The sequence below is a fragment of the Natator depressus genome, chromosome 26 (genome assembly GCF_965152275.1).
Source record: "Natator depressus isolate rNatDep1 chromosome 26, rNatDep2.hap1, whole genome shotgun sequence".
Taxonomy (NCBI): Eukaryota; Metazoa; Chordata; order Testudines; family Cheloniidae; genus Natator; species Natator depressus.
Genome location: NC_134259.1, coordinates 13,235,797 through 13,257,376, shown reverse-complemented (window position 1 = coordinate 13,257,376; position 21,580 = coordinate 13,235,797). Strand labels below are relative to the sequence as shown.

General features: G+C 48.5%; 1 protein-coding gene across 2 annotated transcripts in view; it reads left to right on the top strand.

The window, feature by feature from the left end:
• The first annotated feature begins 541 nt into the window (after nt 1–541).
• The window catches only part of ELMOD3 (ELMO domain containing 3), a 43,390-nt gene continuing 22,351 nt past the window's right edge, over nt 542–21,580 (top strand). For both annotated transcript variants that reach the window (XM_074940180.1, XM_074940181.1), the window contains exons 1-7: nt 542–592; nt 3,787–3,867; nt 5,036–5,105; nt 6,278–6,340; nt 9,372–9,463; nt 10,553–10,676; nt 13,410–13,532. In XM_074940180.1, the coding sequence (XP_074796281.1) occupies nt 3,790–3,867; nt 5,036–5,105; nt 6,278–6,340; nt 9,372–9,463; nt 10,553–10,676; nt 13,410–13,532 (550 nt within the window). In that variant the 5' untranslated portion in view covers nt 542–592; nt 3,787–3,789. The remainder of the gene's footprint in view (nt 593–3,786; nt 3,868–5,035; nt 5,106–6,277; nt 6,341–9,371; nt 9,464–10,552; nt 10,677–13,409; nt 13,533–21,580) is intronic.

Genomic DNA, 21,580 nt, shown 5'->3' with positions numbered 1-21,580 from the left:
CGTGCTGCAAGAAATACCCCTGAGGAACGTAGGCGAGTTATGATGACTGGTGATAACAGTCCGGGTAATAACAGCCGCGGGAGGAGGGCTGGGGCAGGGTGCTCAGAAAACAATACAGTGTCGTCGGAAGCAAGGCGGTGCGGCTCCTTGCTCTCAGAAGCCCTTTCTCCCAAGCGTTAATGGGGCATCGGAGTTAAATGGATTGTAACTGGCGAAAGGCCCCCCCCAACCCCATCGGGCCCCGGCAGCCCCTGGGCGTGTCAGTGGGGCCAGGGCACTGGGCTGGCCCCCTGTAGTCGATGGCTGGGGGTGGCCGGGAGGTGGGCCCCTGGCTGGGGCGCAGGTCCCTTTAAGAGCTTCCCCGGACGGACGCATCGCCTCTTCGATTGTCCCTCCTCGGACGCCGTAGATTTTGCCGCGCGGGGGGCGTCTGGGAACTGTAGTCGGGGAGGGGAAGCGGCAGCCGCGCCCACTGGGCTCCGCGGTGCCTTCTGGGAGAGCGAGGCTCCTGGAACCACAACTCCCGGCGTGCAGCGCGGCGTGCGCGCCGGCGCCTGGCGGTGGAGGGAGCCGAGGTGGGGGAGAAAGTGAGGTGAGGGGAGCGCCTGGGGCTGGGGCTGGGGCTGCGAGGAGTGGCGGGGGCGGGGCTAATCAGACGGGCGGGGGAGGGGTGACTGAGGGGTTCAAAGGTCGCGGGGAGCGGGGGGGCTACAAAGGGGGGAGTGGCCGAGGGGGGGGGCTGCAAAGGGCCAAGGGGTTGGGGAAAGCAGAAGCCTGCGAAGGGGGGAGGGGTTGGGGGAAAGGGGGGCTGCAAAGGGGGGTCAGGGGGCTGCAAAGGGGGGAAGGGGTCAGGGGAAGCAGAAGCCTGCATAGAGGGGGAAGGGGGGCTGGAAAGGGGGGAAGGGGTCAGGGGAAGCAGAAGCCTGCATGGGGGGAGGGGTTGAGGGGAAAGGGGGGGTCAGGGGGCTGGGAAGGGGTCAGGGGAAGCAGAAGCCTGCAGGGGGGGAGGGGTTGGGGGAAAGGGGGGCTGTAAAGCGGGGGGGCCAGGGGGCTGGGGAGGAGTTCTAAGGTCAGGGGAGCATGTGGGGAGAAGAGGCCAGGTTGCCAGGGGGGCCATGGGGCAGCCCAGCATATGGCTGGGGGGAATGGGATGTGGGGGAGGGGAGAACAGTGCTGGGACTTGAGGGATGAAGGGTGGGAAGGGCCCAGGGCAGGAGATGACCGGGGAATGGGTGTCTTCCACCTTCCCTGGAAGCAGCTGGCCCCAGCCACTTGCAGGGATGGAAATTCCATCCCTGGGCTGGAAATTCCTTTTCTCCCTGGTTGGAACCCCTCAGACGGCTAGGCAGGGCCAGGGATGAGGGTGAGCTTGGCCATGCGCCTCACTTACACACCGCTCTGAAGTAAGGATGTCTGACCAGGAACCGGGAGGTGTGATTCTCAGCTCAGGTAGACCTATACACACTAGCTGTGCTCAAGCTAGCATGCTAAAAACAGCGATGGGGCTGCGATGCTTCAGGCTGATTGCCTGAATACAATCCTGGCAGAGGTCTAGTTGTGGATGGATGGTGGATGACTAGCCTGGCATGCCTTTACTTTTAGCATGCCAGCTCAAGCACAGCTAGTGTGTGTACCTCTGCCTGAGCTGGGAGTTGCACCTGCCAGCTGAAGTGTAGACATGCTTTATCTTGGCTGCAGGGGCTGATGCTTTATTTGCCTTATAAAAGGAGTACTGGCAGCAACCCTTGTAATTAGGTTGCCTAATGCTTCCCATTGTAAAACAAATTCTTGCAGCCTTTGTCTGAAGGGCTCTCACTCTCCCTGGTTTGCAGCCGGACTTTGAAATTTGTCCTGGGGATAGTACTGGGGTCGAGGAGGTACCTTTGTTCCAATAGAAATGCATTCTTTTAACTGAAAATTACTATTTCCCATTTGTGTTTTGAGCTTGCTTTTGCACGATGACTCTGTTGTTGCATACGCACTACCCCAGAATCTGTGTTTGATACATAGCTCAAGTTCTGGATGAGATTTCCACCTGCTGCTTTTCCTCCATCAAAAATATTCTGACCTAGGTCGTGTGTATTGCACTGGGAACCAGATACCATGAGCTCTAGGCTCACTTCTTCCACAGACTGATGCTAACAATTTTATACCCTTCACCTCCCTTATTATTCAGCGTGGCCTCATACGGGACCAAGAGACTGCAGAAACTTGAAATAAAACCTAGCTCTGTTAATATGGCAGCTCCAAATCCCATTCAGTCAGAGGCACTGCCTCAGAAAGAAAGAACACCTGCCATATCTTTGTCCTTGATTGCGTTGTCTGTAAAATTAGGTGAATAGGTAGTCCATTACTTGAGTGTGTTATCCTGGATCCTCCTCTAACATCTGGTTCACATAGGGTAGGAACTTTGTCCGGTTACCAGCCAAAGTAGCTAGTGCTTAGCTCAAAAAGTAAAGCTCTGTGTTGTAATGCTGAAGTTTAAGGGGGGAGGAAGAAGTTGTTACATGTGCACATAATAGAATTTTTTATCTTGCTCCTTTCTAATCCCCCCCCCAGTGAATTATATACAAAAACTACATTAAACTGAGGGTTTGTAGCCACTGAGGGCCACTAATTAGCGCCCCTGCATCAATGGCTCCAGTGGCCCAGGGCAGAACTGGCTGGATGCAGGTCTGCCATTGCCATGCTTCCTCCAGCCCCCAGCATGCCCCCAATATTTTGTATGGTCCTTCCTGGAATTCCCCCTGTGTTGGGGGCAGTCTTGTGAATTGGAATATAGATCATGGGCCCAGGAAGCTGGTTTAAGTCACAGTTTCCCAAACCTTTTAAAGTGAGAAAAAGCGAGACATCCTTTTGTCGGTATAAGCTGCAGCTCCGCTGAACCCTTTGCAGCATAGACTAGCTCTTACCTAAGTGATTTTTAATAGTTATTTGCTAAGTGACAACATTCATGTTTTCTCTAACAAAACATCTTGAGGCAGCCGTGAAGCTAGTTGCCAAGATGCATGACCATGTTCTTCAGCACACAGCTTTTCAAACCTAGGTTTTATTTTTGAGAGGGTGACATGTAGCTCCCATTCACTGCTGACTTGGGGAAAGTATTTGGTCTTGAAGACTGCTACAAAAGAGAACCCTGTCTCCCAGTGGCAGGGCATTGCAAAGGGTAAGAGCATATCCATTGCTCTGGAACTCAGTGATGCCCAGTAAAATTCTGGAAGTAATTTTATGAATGAATGGGACAATTCACACCTCAGAGCTATTTACACTCTCTGCAAGCTCAGGCATGTATTACGACATTATTTACACTTAGGTCAGGTTATGAAGGTTTTTTTTTTGGCAACTATAACAATATTTTAAAAAAATGAAAGCTGAGACTCTGAAGAACAAATGAGAGGTCTGTTAGCAGACCCTGGGTAGTCCTTCGCACTTTATGCATGCCCCACGCTTTGGGAAACATAGGTTTAAACAGACTTTTGTTTATTGTAACATTAGAAAGTTATTTGTGGTTTGAACTTTTCCTTAAAGAGTCTGTAGCTTTTATTCTTTCACTAAACACACAAATAGAAGAAACAGCAGTTAAAACAATTGAAACTTTGAAAATGAGGTGAAATTTTCATGTTAACAATTTTTTTTATTTCCTTCCCGTTTGATTGTATCTGCCAGAACACCAAACTCCATGCTTGCGCTGTGTCAGTATTATACATGCATTACAGGAACTTGGGCCACTTTAGGAAGTGACTGGTTGGTTGTTCCTGGCTGACTTTGATTTCATTGTTTCATTAGGGCATGAACAGATGCACCGCAGATACCCGCCAGTCTGAAGAGCAAGGTATCTTCCTTCCTCCAGCTGTCAAATCCGTACCTGTGCGTATCTCAGATAATTTCATAATTTTCAGCAGCCTGAGACTAAACTCTAGCATTAGACACGTCTCACTCTATTATGTGCAGAGACCTGCATGATGGGCAACATTAGGCATTAATTGTAATTGCATAAAGAGTTGGGAATATAAAGTCCCTTTGTGTGTGGGCATTCCATTGGGGCTTTCATGGTACATCTGTACCCACGTATGCATTTACAAAGTGGTATGGACTGTACTCTGCATACACTGAAAGTTATAGAAAAAGGTATGGTTGCAATGTATTATAGCTGCAGGTAAAACCCCAGCAGCGCTATCATACTGTTGCTCATTGTGACATGATACTGGTGCACATGGTGCCGGTGTTGGGCCTGGGACTTGCAGTTGTCAGAAAGCACAAGCCTCTTGCATACGTGCTTGAATGTGATGCCAGAAAGCAGGCTAGCTTAGGCCTGCCTGCCCTTCTGTGTCGGCTTTTCTGGAGGCCTAAACAAGGGCCTCCCCAGTTCTTCAAACAGCTCTTTTCATGGGAGAAGAGGGGGGTAGATCCAAACTCTCCAAGCTGCTTCCCTGTTTCTTTACCAGCTTGTCTCAGGTGGGCTAACCCATTTCCTCCAGCAGTGACACCATTCCTCTACAAACCCCTCTTATGATGAGGGGCAGACTATTCCTCCCTGACTGGCTACGCCATTCCTTGTGCAGCTTGTCTCATGGCAGGGGAAAGGGTGAACTCCAGCAGCTCCAGCATGGGAATGCTGGGGAAACCTGTGATAGGTGAGCAGGGTGGTGGCTGTGGGCTCTTTATTGGGGGAACAATCCAGGAAGGTATCACAATGTGTTAGCCACAGAGAACCTTCAAAATGTTCCCTCATTTCCCTGGACACCACTCTGCACACACTGTGTCTCCAGGCTTTGGACGTCTTGTGTGGTGTTGTGGCGTAACAACAATAGTGCATGCTGGGATATTTCCCAAAACGAGAACGGGTCATTATGGCTTCAGGGAGACCGCAGGTGTAGGGAGGGAAATAGGTCTTTAAGATCCCTTATGTGCTGAAGGCTCCTCTTCTCTGCTGCTGTTTGGGGGCACTCAGCACATCGGGCTAGAAAAAAATCCTTTAAAAACAACAGGAGGTGTAAAGGGCATTGATCCTCCTGACTGTTCGCTCTCTGCGTAGATCTCGGTGCTGAAGCAGAATGGGCTCCTGCAGGCTCTGGCAGAGGGAGCCAATGGGCGCACAGAAGCTGGTAAGCTGTATTTGAATGTTTCTACTTAATAGCCTGTTGCTTTCCAATTCTGGAGGGGACTGACGTGCTCCAACCAGCACAGCACTGCTCTTTCTGTCTGCTGAGCAAATCCTGTCTGTTCTGCTGGTGGGCTTGGCCAGAATCTCACTATAATCGGCCCATTCAGGTTGTCGAGATCCTGATACTCTTGGCCAAGTATTTCTCCTCATTGCCTCTAGACCGTCCAGGAAAATTCACGGCATTCCTCCAAGGCTTTGGTCAGGCTTTCTGTCCTGTCTGTCTGCTCTGAGATTCTGTCTCCAACATGTGGGTCCGCTGTTGCCCTGTATCGCCAAAGCAACATTCAGTTTTTCTGTCCATTAACTAAGCACGTGTCTCAGAGCCATGACTCCGAACCGTTCTGCTGGGGTGCTGTGCCGGTGGCGTTTTTAACTCTGGAATCTCAATCAAGTGAATGGGGTTGTGTTCTCATTTTTTCTTCCCCCGCAGTTCAGGCCTCTTCCTGTTCATGGAAGAGACGTCGTATTCTGAACTTCCCTTCTGCAGTGTCCGGGGTGGGGTGGGGGAAGGCAGGCTGCTGAGTGAGACATGGAAAGGCTCTGCGGAATTCCCCTCTGACTTCCTGTACTATCCTTGGGCCTGATCGTGTCTGTTAGGCACTGGCCCATGTTGGGACAGGGTCAGAACTGCATTGCCCTCAGGATGATGCAGTGGAGGCTGGCCAGAAGAACTGCCTGGTAGGGCCATGACCCTTCCTTCCATGCCCCCTTTGGGGTGGCTTGGACTATTGTACCTGGCCCTTTTGCAGATGTGCAGTGGAGAGAGGGACTTACCCACAGCACCCCCGAAAGAGCTAATCACAATCTCCCCCTACGCTTGCTGATATTCTCTCCTCTCTGTGGGACTGGGTGAGTTTGCTGCAGGCCTCTGAGCAGGAGCAGGTAATCAAGGCAGGAGCTGTCAAGGAATCTGCTGTTGTTCAGCTTTATATCAGAGGACCCCAACTTGGTCTGTGATAAAACGGAAAATTAAATGAGACCCCAAAGGTGGGCGAGCGTAAGGTCACAGGAACCGTTGCACTTTTTATCTGCTGGCTGATGGTGAAGCAAAGCAAACAGCTGGCCTGAGAGTTCCAGCTGTAGCTAACACCCTTCATGACTCTCTTTTGCCAGATCCTAGTGCAGAGGTGCTGCGAGCCCAGGAAGAATGGGAGGCCGTGGAAAATCTCCAGTCAGGTACAGATAACTGCAGTGGAGCCTATCTGGTATCCTTGACAGTTGGTACCAATTAAATCTCGTAGTGGCACTGAAGAGAGAGACAGATGGTTTGTCAATGACGAGGCACTTTGGGAATTGTCAGGAATGTAGAATGGGAAACTGAGTCACACATCCACCCAATTTAGGCTTAATCAGTTTTGTCTTTGTTAATACAATTTCAGATAGAATTGTTGTCACTTAGTGTCTGGACATACATTTATAACAGACAAGACAGAATATAGGTAAATGGGCCCCAGTTACCGCATTCTGTGGCACTGAGAAGTCCTCCTTTCCTCCATGATGGTCATCATCTTGCCTGGTCTCCTGGTCTGGTCCTGTCTCGTTCCTCAGTTTCTGGTCTGGCGTTTCTTCAGATTTTGGCCCATTTTCACATGTATTCTTATACATTTTTACATGCTCAATTACCCAATTTTCCTCCAATCAGCATGCAACACATTACCCATTGATTTTTACATAACCCGTACATTCAGCATGCGCAAGCTTTAATCACCTAATGTCTACGTTTTTCCTGTTAAGTTTGCAGTTTCTGGGTCGGGTTGCCCTGGGTCCCCTGTTTAAGTTTCCCAGAAAAGAGAGGTTTTGTTTATCATTACATGTTTGTATCTCTTAAGTAATAGGTTGTGTTGGAAGATGTACGTATCTTGCGAACAACATCATTTCAAACAAATCAGCAAATTATATAAAAAGGAAATTGACAAAAAAAAAAATTTATGGCAGGCAAAGCCCTTGGCCAGTGTGTTATCCTATCTATATATTTATTCGCTATCTATAATTACAGTTTATTAAAAATATAGCTAATGAAACTTTCAAATCTTATAATTAGCAATCCTTCATTTTGAAGTCATAGATCAGTGTGTGTATATTATCTTTCCAGTAATCATAGAATATCCGGGTTGGAAGGGACCTCAGGAGGTCCTCTAGTCCAACCCCCTGCTCAAAGCAGGACCAATGCCCGATTTTTGCCCCAGATCCCTAAATGGTCCCCTCAAGGATTGAACTCACAACCCTGGGTTTAGCAGGCCAATGCTCAAACCACTGAGCTAGCCCTCCCTCTTAATCTTTTAGAAGGGGGGTCTTCGAGAGCACAGTAGGATTCTTTCATATGTTAACATTTCTTATCTTGTGCAAACACAAGTTTGTCAGGGGATTTTTACTTTACTCAAAGTCCAAAGTTTTTCCTGTTACAGATTTTTAGATGCTCTGGTTTCAAGGCCTGGAGGTTGTTTTTTTCTTCAGTTTATTTTAATGGTACCCCAACCGGTGCCTTATTCTAAATCAGTCACCAGGACACGGTTTGGTATCTTAGTGCAGAGGGAGAGATAGTGGCTGGTCTGGGGTCCTGATGCCAGTGTGAGCCGTGCGGTAAGGCTGCAGAGCTGGGGAATTGACGTCTTCAAAGGCAGTGAAGCACCACGGAGAGACTAGAGGACTGAGACTGGCACAGGCAATGGAGTCTCTCACTGGCTGATGCTGACACAAATCTTGCTCTCAAGCCCTACTAGCAGGCCTGCCTCTGGGGCTGTGTCAAAGAAGCAGCTAGTCAGTGAGGTCTGTCCATCCAGCTTCCTGCCAGGTCTGGCCTGGTGAAGATGCCATACATATTGTACTTGCTCTGAAGATCCCAGTGTGGTGTGAAGATGAAGGACCCGATTCTCCTCTTGCTTTATACAAGTTTTATGCTAGTGCAACTCCACTGGTTCCTTTGGAGCCTCTCTTGCTTCTCTGGCAGGAGGGGTGCCCGCATGTGTGCGGTGGCAGTCTGTGTACCAAGTTCCATGGGTATGGATTGAGGTGGCAGGGGTCTGTGTGTATGTCTGGATTCTGGAGGCGCCTGCGTGTGTTTGGATAGTTGCTTGACTGAAGGGGAAAGGCAGGAGTGTGTGTCTGTGTTGAAGAGGGTTTGTGGGAGATGAAAGAGGATGAGAGTCTCTGGAGAGTGTGTGGTGTTGTGGGGCCCCACTTCTCTTGGCCCTCCGTTGTGCAAGGTGCTGTACAAACACATACAGTAGGAGAGAGAATCCCTGCCTTGAAGAGCTTTGTGTCTAATTTAAGACCAGACAGAACAAGGGATGCAACCCACTCCTGGGAGGGCAGGGGTCACAGTAGTCACATTGTATGGTTACGTAGGTGTGGAGTGTGCAAAACTGGATGGTTCAGACTTCAGAGTCATCTAAAAGATTTTGTTTCTCACTATAAATACTGCATATAAACATCTACATTCAAAGGATGTTAAGGTTGCAAAGTAAAGGCCTCAAAAGTTAGGAAATGCTAGAATTGAGATTGCCCAGGCAACCTTACCTCTGCCACCTTGTGCGTGTGCCCGATGGCATAGACTTCAATTACCTGATCACATACTATTTTTGGCATGAGATCCATGCCGCTCTCCTTGCAGTCCTGGCACAGAAGTGGACAGCAGGCATGGCCGGAGTGTGCTGTGTTCTGCTTATGCTCAGCTGGTAGATGGTCCCTTAGGGGCCATTGCCAGGGCTGGGCAAAGAGCCAGGGTACATAATTTTATAACTGAAGTGGAAGCTGGGCATAGCAGAGAATTGGGCCCATAGACCTTGAACCAAATCTGTGTGGCTGATACAGACTCTGCACGGGTGCCTCCATGTAGCCGAAACTTTCCTCAAGAGGAGGGAGGCTCTATTGGTGACATGCCCAAAATTTGAAATACACCCCTCTGAAATGTGATCACCTTCTGCTTAATGTTCCCCAATAGCATTGTCTCAATGATCTTCCAAACTCAGGGCTGTGACCGCTGACCAAAGTCCCACGGATATCACAGATCTCCTGAGCATGCTCCCACTCTCCCCACTCACTCTTCTTATGAACCAACAGGGGAGGGGCCCTGGCAAAGAGAATCTGAAATTGGGACCATGTCCATCTCTTGTCCAAAGTGGCATGGGCAAGTTGAGTGGGGTGACCAGCGCATGTAACTAGACTTGTCATGAATCCCAGGCAGGGCTGTTTTCTTTCTTATTTGCAGGGATCGTGGGGACGTCTGCAGGTCCCGTGCCCCTGATCGCCTTCAATGAAGCATTGCAGTATTTCCAGACAGCTGACCTGTCAGAGTGCAGGGTATGTACGAACCACTGGGATTGAACAATGTAGCGTTATGCGTGTTTGTAGCACTGTACAGACAGGAACTCATTATTCCTTGGGACACTTCCCTGCGGTATTTTACTGAGGCACAGGGAGGTGAAGTGGCTTGTGCAAGGCCACACAGTGAGGGTGTGCTGGGCTGAGGCTAGAACTCAGGGTTTCCTGGCCAGAGGCAGCCTCCCCCATTTTCCCCTGTTTCCTATTACCCTGTCTTCTGCCCAATCCCAGTCACCCCTCTATCCGCTTCCTGCTTGTCCCTCTCTGGTCCTATCCTTCCCAGCATATGCCCGCTACTATTTCTGCCCCTGACCACCCTGCATTTGAGTCAGATTTCTCCCTCCTCTGTGTAGTTTGGGTGCTAAGAGGGAGAGCACTGGTACCACAGGAGGGAGTCTTCTTTCACTCACTTCTGGTGGTTGGTGCCCCAGTGCCTGTAGGCTGGGAGGAGCAATTCCAGGAAGATTGGTGCCCAGCCCCTTCACTTCTGGGCTAGAGCATGCTCTGTGCAAGAGAATATTCAGAGAACGTAGCTGCCACAGTCTTGCAAACCTCTTCTGAGCGGCTGCAAATGGTGATTTAGAAAGGCGTGTAATGCAGCTAAATCTTGGTGAATTTTCATGGAGATAACCAAAGACCCCAGCTCCTCCACACTGCCAGATTTCAAGCCCTTCCCATGAAGCGCCGAGATGCCGGAGCTCCTTAAAGGAGCAGTTGTGAGAATTTTTTTAATGTTGACTGATCAACCTATTTTTCTTCTAACTTCATTCTCAGAAGCAGCTGAAATGGGTTTTGCTGCAACTTTCCAAACCTGTTCAGTCTGAAGTCAAGACCTGGCATGGGAAATTTAATCGCGAGAGGGCAAAGTTTGGCAAAATCATAGGCAACTGAAAACAGGGTCTTGTAATGGAAGGTGTTAGGCAACCTCAACTCTTGGTGTCACTACCCAATTAATTAACAAATTCCCTTGCGAAACAGGATTTTCTATCCTGTTTTCTCCCAGATGGTGCCAAGGGAGACGGCAACCCCTACCCCACCACCTCTCTTCATGTATCATCCTTTTCGCAGAAAAAGATCCAGCCGACAGTGCAAAGGCGAGGGCTGTCTGCCGTGGCTCACTTCTTCTTCGGCCCCCCGCGGCTCCATCAGCAGCTGCAAGGCGAGCGGGATCTGGCCCTGGCAATAGCCCAGTGTGAGTATTCCCTTCTAAGGAGGAGGATGAGCTCTGCCCAGCCAGTGTAATCAGCCTCCCTCAGGGGATTGTTTTTGATTAGATAACAATCATTGAAGTGTGACCCACCCCTCCCCTCAGCTGGTGTCCTGGAGCACAGTGCCTTCCCCCCCCACTCCTGCCTGCGTACCTTGGACTGAAGACTTTCAGGAGTCATCTTGTGCCCTCTCTCCCTGTTCCCTGCACATCTCACTAGCATCCTCCCTCTCCATCAGACCAGACATTCTGAGTCACTGGGTCACAAATTCTTTCTGCAAAAAGAGGCAGCGTTTGTATTGGGGTCTCTTTATTGAATAGTGTTTGAATATGACCCCTGGAAACACCTGCTTCCTGCTGGGACATGTCAGGCTTATCAGGTACCAAATCCCCACTAGGGTCTCCAAGATCATTGTTTGAATGAAGATTTGGGGTGGTCTCTGAAGGGGCTTAGCAGGTTTAGAAATCTCTTCAAAAAAGAATCAGAGAAGTCAGTTGTTGTGATCTTTATATGTCCAACTGGTATGTGCTAAGAGGAAGGATGGTCCAGTGGTTAGAATGCTAGCTTGGGACTTCCCTGCTCTGCCACAGACTTCCTGTGTGACCTCAGGCGAGTCACTTCGTCTCTCTGTGCTCAGTTCCCCATTGTACAATAGGGATAATAGCACTGCCCTACCTCACAGGGCTGTTGTGAGGATGGATCTATTAAAGAGTATAACAATTTCAGATACTACGGCTATGAGGGCCAGATAAGTACCATAGATAGAGGGAAATAAACGATCCAAACTTTGATCAAGTTAAATGAACTGTTGTCACAGAAACATAAGCACTGTCTCACTGGGTCAAACCAGTCTTCTCTTTTCTCTTCTCTTCTCTTCAGGTTCTTGTACTGTGCTCCTCACTGTAATATCTGAGCAAGTTCCAGCAGTGCATTAAGCAACTTGACTGATCTGTCAAGTGGTATTTGTTCTCTCATCCTCTCCTGGGGGGAAGAAGTGTGTATAGTGAAGTGGCTTGTTTTGGGTGGGTTTTTTGTTTAAATATACACATTGCTCTGTATTCATGTTAGAGAGGGCAAAGCCAAAGAAATGCACCTGGGAGTGGAAGGTGGGGAGGATTGGGGTAGTCCCTAGTTTCTTGCAGAGTTCTGGGGCTGGCCCCTGAGAAAGTTCTGTTTCCTGCACAGAGGCTCTTTACCCTTACTGGGGAGTTCCATTGTGTAGTATGAAAAGGAGTACTTGTGGCACCTTAGAGACTAACCAATTTATTTGAGCATAAGCTTTCGTGAGCTACAGCTCACTTCATGGGATGCATACTGTGGAAAATACAGAAGATGTTCTTATACATACAAACCATGAAAAAATGGGTGTTTACCACTACAAAAGGTTTTCTCTCCCCCCACCCCACTCTCCTGCTGATAATAGCTTATCTAAAGTGATCACTCTCCTTACAATGTGTATGATAATCAAGGTGGGCCATTTCCAGCACAAATCCAGGGTTTAACAAGAATGTCTGGGGGGGGGAGGTAGGAAAAAACAAGGGGAAATAGGTTACCTTGCATAATGACTTAGCCACTCCCAGTCTTTATTCAAGCCTAAGTTAATTGTATCCAATTTGCAAATTAATTCCAATTCAACAATCTCTCACTGGAGTCTGGTTTTGAAGTTTTTCTGTTGTAATATCGCAACTTTCATGTCTGTAATCGCGTGACCAGAGAGATTGAAGTGTTCTCCGACTGGTTTATGAATGTTATAATTCTTGACATCTGATTTGTGTCCATTTATTCTTTTACGTAGAGACTGTCCAGTTTGACCAATGTACATGGCAGAGGGGCATTGCTGGCACATGATGGCATATATCACATTGGTAGATGTGCAGGTGAACGAGCCTCTGATAGTGTGGCTGATGTTATTAGGCCCTGTGATGGTGTCCCCTGAATAGATATGTGGACACAGTTGGCAACGGGCTTTGTTGCAAGGATAGGTTCCTGGGTTAATGGTTCTGTTGTGTGGTATGTGGTTGCTGGTGAGTATTTGCTTCAGGTTGGGGGGCTGTCTGTAGGCAAGGACTGGCCTTTCTCCCAAGATTTGTGAGAGTGTTGGGTCATCCTTCAGGATAGGTTGTAGATCCTTAATAATGCGTTGGAGGGGTTTTAGTTGGGGGCTGAAGGTGACGGCTAGTGGCGTTCTGTTATTTTCTTTGTTAGGCCTGTCCTGTAGTAGGTGACTTCTGGGAACTCTTCTGGCTCTATCAGTCTGTTTCTTCACTTCCGCAGGTGGGTACTGTAGTTGTAAGAATGCTTGATAGAGATCTTGTAGGTGTTTGTCTCTGTCTGAGGGGTTGGAGCAAATGCGGTTGTATCGCAGAGCTTGGCTGTATCTCTTTTTCAGTGTCCAGCATCAGCTGTGTCATAGGAAGGTGCAAAGAACCCGTGCACCAGGCTGTTAACCTACCTACCGGGAAAGAATCTTTCTAATGCTGTGCAGTATGAGGATTGGCTTGTGCTCTGAAACTTGGAGGTTTCCATCCTTCTCAGAACTCCTGGATTTTTTTTCCTAACTGGATGTTCCTGGTTTCCACATAAATGTCTAGTTCTTCTGTGAATCCATTTAACCTGCAGGGTTTGGGGTTTTGTTTTTTTGCCATGTCTCCATGTTGGTGCATTAGAAAAGAGGGATGTTCAATGTCACAGATGGATGATCAGTGTTTTTCATACAGGTGGCTTGGATAATAATGAGAAAGTGCACATGAGGATCCTGCAGACCATCTACAAGAAACTAACAGGCTCCAGATTTGATTGTCCCCGCTACGGAGCCCACTGGGAAGAGCTGGGCTTTCAAGGTATGGTGAGGCAGTGAGAAGAGGGTGGGCTCTGTAGTGCAGAACTTTGAGGGTGGGGTCCCCTACTATCACTCCGGCCCTGTGGCTGAAGTGACCCAACACTGATTTAAAGGATTCTGGGTTTGTTACCTCCATCTCCCTGCAGCTGCTCTTCACTGGGTGGTTTTGTTTTGTTTTTTTGCAGCTGCTGATCTGGCATCTCTTGCTGTCTCAGCCAGCTGTCATTGGTGTGGCAGCTGGACAGTCAGATGCCAGTTTCTGCTGCCACCACTAGCATAGCTACTAATTTCCCAGTGACTGCTGGCCCAGTGAGATGCCACTGACATAGCTGGTTCACCACGTGTACCTGGCTGGCCACTGCTGCTTGTTGGTTGGTGATCTCTGAATAAAAAGCCCTTTCTGAGGGTTTGATTTAGTAGAGAGGCACTAGTTGCAACTCCATAGCTAAGGCTGCATTTCAGTTTGCATATAAAGCAGGGATTCAACCTCTGTTTTGTATATTAAAAAAATACAGCACTTATCTTCAGCTACAGAACAATTTTCTGAGACGTTACAAATAAATCCACTAATTAGAATTGTACTTGTATTAAAAACTGGATTCTTTAAGAAATTTAACATGTCAGTCTTTTCTTTGTCTGGAATGAGTTTAACAATGGAATAACACAGACTCTTCAAACTCTCCACATAGTTGAAAGTTAATCAAACTCTTGTGCATAGCCTGCATTTGAAGAAATTAAGTTGTAATTAAGGAAAGTTGTTAATGATTGTTGTATCTAATTGCTATGATTATATGGAATATGGACAGACAAAGGGCTGGTCTATGCTACAAAGTTAGGTTGATGTAAGCCACCTTGCACTGACCTAGTTGTGCATGTGTCTACACTTAAATTTGGTTCCTACCGAGGTGAGCGCCCCATTGTAACATCACCTCCCTGAGCTGTGTTGAGCTCTGGTCAATTAACCGAGGTTGATGCCGTGCGAGTGTAGACACGGCATTACCTATGTCAAACCTAACAGCCCTCTAGCAGCTGTCCAACAATTCTTGACCCTCACTGCTCTGGTCACTATTGTGAACTCCACTGCCAGGGGTCAGAGAGACCAGAGGGCCGGCTTTCCTAGCACCTTAATTGAATGCCTTTTCCTGATTGTCCAGTGCGATGACCACACCTAGCAGCTCTCCACTGTTGAGAGCAACTGCCCAGCCACCCATGCTGGCTATGCGCTCCAGACACACTCTGGCCTGGAATAGATATTGGGTCTCCTTGGACTGTGGAGAGAAGAGGCTGTGCGGGCACAGCTATGGACCAGCTGAAGAAATGTGTAGATCTCTGAGCAGATTGCATGGGGATGCAGGAGAAGGGGTATGACAGGGATCAGCAGCAGTGCCACATGAAAGTGAAGGAACTGCGGCAGGCAAACCGGAAGGCCAGAGAGGCCAACAGTCAGTCTAGTGATGAGCCACAGACCTGCTGCTTTTACAAAGAGCTGCATGCCATACTTGGTGGAGACCCTACCACCACCTCACAGACCACTATAGGTACTGCTGAGGAGCCTGAGACACAGACCCCTGCCATGAACAGCAAAGAAGAGGAGGAGGATGGGAGACATGCAACCAGCAGGGTCCAGCTATGCCACAATCCAGGACCTGTTTGAGACGCCCCCACAGTCCAGTCAGTCCTGGCACTTGCACATGGGTGACCCAATGCTGGGGAAGGAACCTCGGGTAAGTGTGTAAATGTATTTCACGTTACAATGATGTACCGATAGTGCTCCCAACTTAGCAGGACACCGCTATCACCTTTTCGTTCATTTATTCTTGCCAGAAGAGGTAGCCGAACAACCAAGAGAGGTAGTTATTGGCTCTTCATTCCCCTGTGGAATTAGGTGCAGGGTGCCATGCATAGCAGTTTGTTTCATGTACACAGGGATGGTTGTTGAATCTTCTTGAGAGATCTTGATGAAATTTCCATGGCGGTATCTGCAGTCCTCTCCCAAAGATTTCTAGGATGGCAGCCTTTTTTCCTCTGCCATAGGACACTTTCCCATGCCGATCGGCGATAACTTCAGCAGGCACCATTGCAGTAAACAGGCTAGTGGCATACGGGCTCAGGCAGCTCTGGGACGTCAGCAGCAGCTGTGTTTTCTGTGCCTTTGTTATCCTCAGGAGTGAGATGTCAGCTAAAATCACCACTGCCTGTGGAAAATGCTGCCAGTATTCAGCACCAGTGCCCTGTACTCCTAGTTTCATGCAACCGAGCAATTCCCTCCTAATTTCCCTCGCCCCTTGTGGGCCATAGTAACCACAGCTGGTGCTGTGAATGGCGCTGGGCACAAGCACTCCGAAGCAGAAGTGTCAATGTTTAAAACTTGGTCATGTTTAAAACTTTAGGGGAGGAAGGGAAAGGAGTTCTGAACCTTAACTTTTGCTTTCCGTTGTGACTATGCTAGCAACGGTACCTCTCTATGCTTTATCTATAGCTGCTGCCATGGCCTTGAGGGGTTCCCCCTCCACACCTGCAGAATGCTTGAAGTAAATGAGGAGAAAGAAGAGGACTTGGGATATGTTCAGTGAGATCCTGCAAGCCAGTGCTGCATCAGACTGTGAGCAGAGGGCCTGGAGGGTGAATGTTGCAGGCTGTAAGGAGAGGGAAAGAGTGGACAGGAGAGCGGTCCAGGAGTCCCAACAGTCAAAGGAGAGAGAGATGCACCAGGGCATAATGGGGCTTCTCTGGCAGCAAACACAGATGCTGCAGACACTTGTGGACCTACAGGTTCAACAATAATGGGCTCGCCTCCCTCTGCAGCCCTTGGAGAACTCCATTTTAGCACTTCCCTACATTCCCCCCACTCCCCCCAAACATTCCACCGGGCATCAGGGGCCGCATCCCTACCCCTACTGCTTTACACCAATGGACAGTAAGGACAACAACAACAGCTTCACATACACTGGCCTGTGAGAGCCACAGTTGCTGTATGTGTAGCCAAAATGGACAGGAATGTTCTTTCTCCTTGTTAAGTTCTGTTCTGTTAATTTATTAGGGTTTTAATGTACGTGCTTTTAAATTGCACAGATTTTTTTTTTGCGCTGGTTTTGTTACTCAATAAAATTATATTTTTTGGATAATAATTCATTTTTGTTAGTTCCCAACATGCGCTGCAGAATGCCTAGCAGTACTGAAAGCACCCACTTACTTTGTACAGTGTGACACAACTCATAGGATCAGTGACAAACACAGTGTAATAATCATAAATGTACAGCAAGCACCGCAAAATTAATAGGTGCCTCAACAGTGTTCTAGTCATGGATGTACACCTAACAGGCCCCAAAACTTCAGGGCCAGGTAGAGCACAGTCCATCACAATGCATTATTGTGGCTTACTGGCAAAGGGTTCTTTCAAGGCCGCCTTCAGATGTATAGCTCCATTTTGAGCACTTCTAATAGCCCTGGTGTCTGGCTGTTCAAATTCAGCAGACAGCCACTCCATATCCACCTTTCTCCCTTTGCCTCACAGATAGTATGCAGGACACAGCAGGCAGCTATAACCCCTGGGATATTTTTCTCACAGAGATCCAATCGGGTGAGTAAACAACGCCAGCATCCCTTCAACTTACCAAAAGCCCATTCTGCACCAGCTGAGCTGACAGCTGAATCTTATCTTTGGTGCTGCCAAGGTGGCCAGTGTATGGCTTTATGAGCAAGGATAGGCTGGGTCCTCCAGGATCACTATGGGCATTTCAGCATCGCCAATGGTAATCCGCTGGTCATGAAAGAAAGTCCCTGCTTGCAGCTTTCTGAATAGTTCTGTGTTCTTAAAGATGCAAGCGTCATGCACCTTCCCTGACCAGCCAACATGGATGTCAGTGAAGTGTTTTTAGTAATCAGCCAACGCTTGCATAACCATAGAAAAATAGCCCTTTCTGTTGATATACCCTGTGGCCAGGCGTGCTGGTGCCAGAATAGGGATATGTGTGCTGGCTATTGCTGCACGACAGTTCAGGAACTCAGTTGCCACAAATCCATCCACGATGCCCTGCCCGTTGCTGAGAGTCACAGTCCTGCGTAGCAGGAGATAGTTCATGGCCCTGCATACGTGCATGACAACGGCCCCTCTGTGGATTTTCCAACTGCAGAATGATTTTCCCACTGACCTGTAGAAATCCGGCGTTGCAAGTTTCCACAGTGTTATTGCCACTTGCTTCTCCACTGTCAGTGCAGGTCTCAGGTTGGTGTCGCTGTGCTGGAGGGCTGGTGTGAGAGTGGCGCACAGATCCAGGAATATGGCTTTTTGCAGCAAGAAGTTCTGCAGTCATTCTATAAAAAAAACCCTGCATTATGATGCGATCCCGCCAATCCGTGCCTGTTTTTTGAGCCCAGAAACGGCACTCCACTTTCTGCAGCTGCTCAGTGAACGTCAATAACCACCTTGAATTGGCTTTCGTTATGTCCCACAGCTATCTGTCATCCATGAAAGCATCATGTTCGCTGCTGATTCAGTTCTTCTTGCCTCTCTGCAAATACCAGAGGATCGTGTACCCTGTGCATGCAACTCTCATGACAATAACGCAGAGCTGTACAGGCTCCGTGCTTCTGTCAGAGATGGCGGACAGTGAGGAGCACCACGTGGGTTCCTGGGAGTTTTAAAAAAGGCATGAAAATGGTGGGATATGGGTGACATTCTGGGATGGCGAAAGTTGCGTGCTGGGAAGCTAACCCTTTGTTCCTGGCCACCCCTGTGTGACTTGTTTCTGCCCCACCGTGAATTACCAAAATCTCCCAAGAGACAGTGTGCTGGAAGGTGGTGATTTGCAAACTGCGATACCTACCCATGGTGCACCTCACTGTGCATTGACACAAGCACTCCTGGTGAGTATGCACATCGCTGACACAAGGAGTCAAGTATACACGCGCACGAGTAGTATACTAACTGCAGCAGCTTTATGCCAGCATAATTTGAGTCGGCCAAAGTTTGTGGTGTAGATGTATCCTAAGGTAAACGACTTGGGCAACTGTTAAGTGACGGCGCTAACTCACCAATCCTCACACTTCCTCTGTAGCTAATTTGCGTGTTGCGCTTCCATTCGTTGTACTTGCTGAGAGCAAATTAGTTCTCACTGCCTTGAATTCAGAGATTAACTCCCTGATATTGGTTTGAGTGGCCAGTTAATTTTCTTTAGTCTTGTTTGCTTTCCTGGCTTTGTAAGCCAGGACTTACTGGCAGACATGGATTCCTTTTCGTGCTACAAGCCTAAAACGCTCTTTGATGTTCCTTGTTTTAATTTTCAGGTTCTTTGGGAGGTATCCATCCTCTGGCCCCTGTGTTCTGCTTTTGGGGGTGGGGGTTGAAGTGTGTTTAAGGAGAGAATGGAGACAGCTTATTCTGCTGTCCCTTCAGAACCATAGATGCCTGTTCAATACTGTAAATACATTCGCCTGCTATTCTGTGCTATAAAGTAACACCCAGGGAAACCGCCATGGGGTTTTTGTTTTCAGGAGCAGATGCCGCGAATTCCTTTGCTGCCTTGTACTGTGTAGATGCTGCTGTTTGGCACAAGTTGTAGCAGATACTGCATGCCCTAAACGAGCTTGTGTCTTGTGCTCTTGCAATAAAAAATGCTTTTGTTTTTATACTTAAACTCCTTGCAGTCTGTTTGTCCTAGGTTACATAATAATACTAATAGCATGCTCTCATACAGCGTTTTTCATCCAGAGATCTTCAGGTGCTTTACAAAGAAGGTCATCTTTAGCCTCATTTTACAGATGGGGAAACTGAGGCAGAGAGCAGTGCAGTGACTTGCCCATGGTCACCCTGCAGGCCACTTGCAGAACTGGGACTAGAACCCAAGTCTCCTGAGTTTGTCCAGTTCTCTCTCCACTAGGCTGTACTGCTTCTGTTCTCTTGGACTAATTTCCATTACCTGAAAGTGGGTGAACTTGAATAGGACAGGATGGGACTAATCAGCATTGCATCTCTAGCATGGTGGTAGTGTGAGGATTGCTGGCTGAACCAAAACAGGGGTAGGTAGTGGGTGACAGGCAGGGAAGACCATGACAGGTCCTTGCTGTGGCTGGAAAGGAGGATGGAAAGCGGTGGACAGGAGAGACGTAGAGCATTGATGATGAGAAACAGGGATTGATGTTTCTGCTTCTTCTGTAGTTATATCTGCCTATTTGCATATGCTAATCATAGTTCCCAGGAGAAAGTTTTCCTCAAACTTCTTGAAACCTTGTCCTCCCTTGATTTCCAGAACTCGGTCCTCTCCTGGTTCTCCTCCCTCTCTAATTGGTCTTTCAACATGTCCTTTGGAAGATTCTCCTCATCCCCTGTCCAACTTTTTATGGGGGTTCCACAATTCTCTGTTCTTGGTCCCCTCCTCTTCTCCCTCTACACCTTGTCTCTGGGTGATCTCATTCACAAGCATAGCTTCAGCTACCATCTCTGTGCTGATGACCCTCAGATATACCTCTTCGCTCCAGATCTGCCTCCTATCCAGATGAAAACTCTGGCCTTTCTCTGACATCTCCTTGTGGATGTCCAGTCATTAGCTTAAGTTCAACATGACCAAAACAGAGCTTCTGATTTAACCGACAGGTCCTCCCCATTCCCTGCATTTCCCTGTGGACAACCCCACCATTCTCCCTGCTTCTCAGACCTGTAACCTGGATGTCATCGTCAACTCGGCCGCTTCCCTAGATCTTCATCCTCAGGCTGTGTGAGTGGCCTGCCTTATCCACCCACACAGGTAAAACTCGCATTGTCTCACATCATCAACTGCAACCTCCTCCTCTCTCTGGCCTTGGTATCTACCATCTTTCCCCCTCTTCAAAACATTGCTGTAAAGATCGCTTTTGTGGCTTGTCACATAGACTGCATCGCTCCTCTCTGTGTCCCACCACTGGCTGCCCCTTCTCCATCCGATCAAACACAAACTACTTGTCTTCCCTTATACCTAACCAGCCACTGTCTATCTGGTATCAACGTGTTCATCATGCCTCTGCTTTGCTAATGATGCCAGCTTTCATTGCTCATCTGTGACGTTTTCCAACAAGCACCTTGGGAGGCTCTCTCATGTTGCTCCCGTGCGTGAGGGGCTCCCTATGCCTATTCAGAAAAGCCACTTCCATCAAATCCCTCCGTCATGCTCTCCTCCGCCATGATGCCTAAAAAAAACTTGACAGCTGGTGTGCTGAGACCACTGGTCATCTTTTAACTATTGTTTCCTTGTGCTCCCTTATCTGTCTATGTGTGTCCACCTGTTGTCTCTCATCATGTACTTGGATTAGAAGCTCTGTGGGGCAGGGTCCTGCTCTTTGTATGTATGTACAATAGAGCCCTGACCTCTAGGTGTTCCTGAACATCGGCAGCCATGTTGCACTTTTGTTGGTTGATGGAGTTACTTTGGCTTGACTCAGCAGCAGATCCTACCTTAATGTCGACGACATCTGAGAGTCGGAGTACTGTCAGCGTTTTCCCCCATCTGTACGAGGCTTGGCCGCTTTCACTAGTCACAGTGACACACACAGGGGTCATCGACACGGCAGCTCGAGGTGGAATTTCCTGCGAGGGTAGACGTGTGCATGCGAGCGTTGATCTTGCTAACATGCTACAAATGGCAGCTTAGTGGCAGTGTGGGTGGTGGGATGGGCTAGCTGCTCACGTACATACCTAGGATCTCGGACAGGATTGCACTCGGGGGGCTAGGCAGTCTCGCTGCCTGCACCACCATGGTAGCGCTGCTGTGTTTAGTGTGCGAGCTTGATCAGCACTAGTGTGCACATGTCTACCCAAGCTGGAAATTCACCTCCAGCGCCAGTCCCCTCTGTGTGATGTTTGGCCCTGGTTGGGTAGGCCAAGGTTATGAACAGCTTCTTCCCATGTCTGTTTTGAGCCTGCTGGGACACGACTATCTTCTTGGATGTCCACGACACTCTCTCCATGCAGTCTTCCATAGAGAACAATTTTAGGCAGCTGGGACAGGGTCATTCTAGCAAGATGGCCCAATCATTGGAGTTGGGACCTTTTGATGATTGTAGTCACTTTCAGTCTTC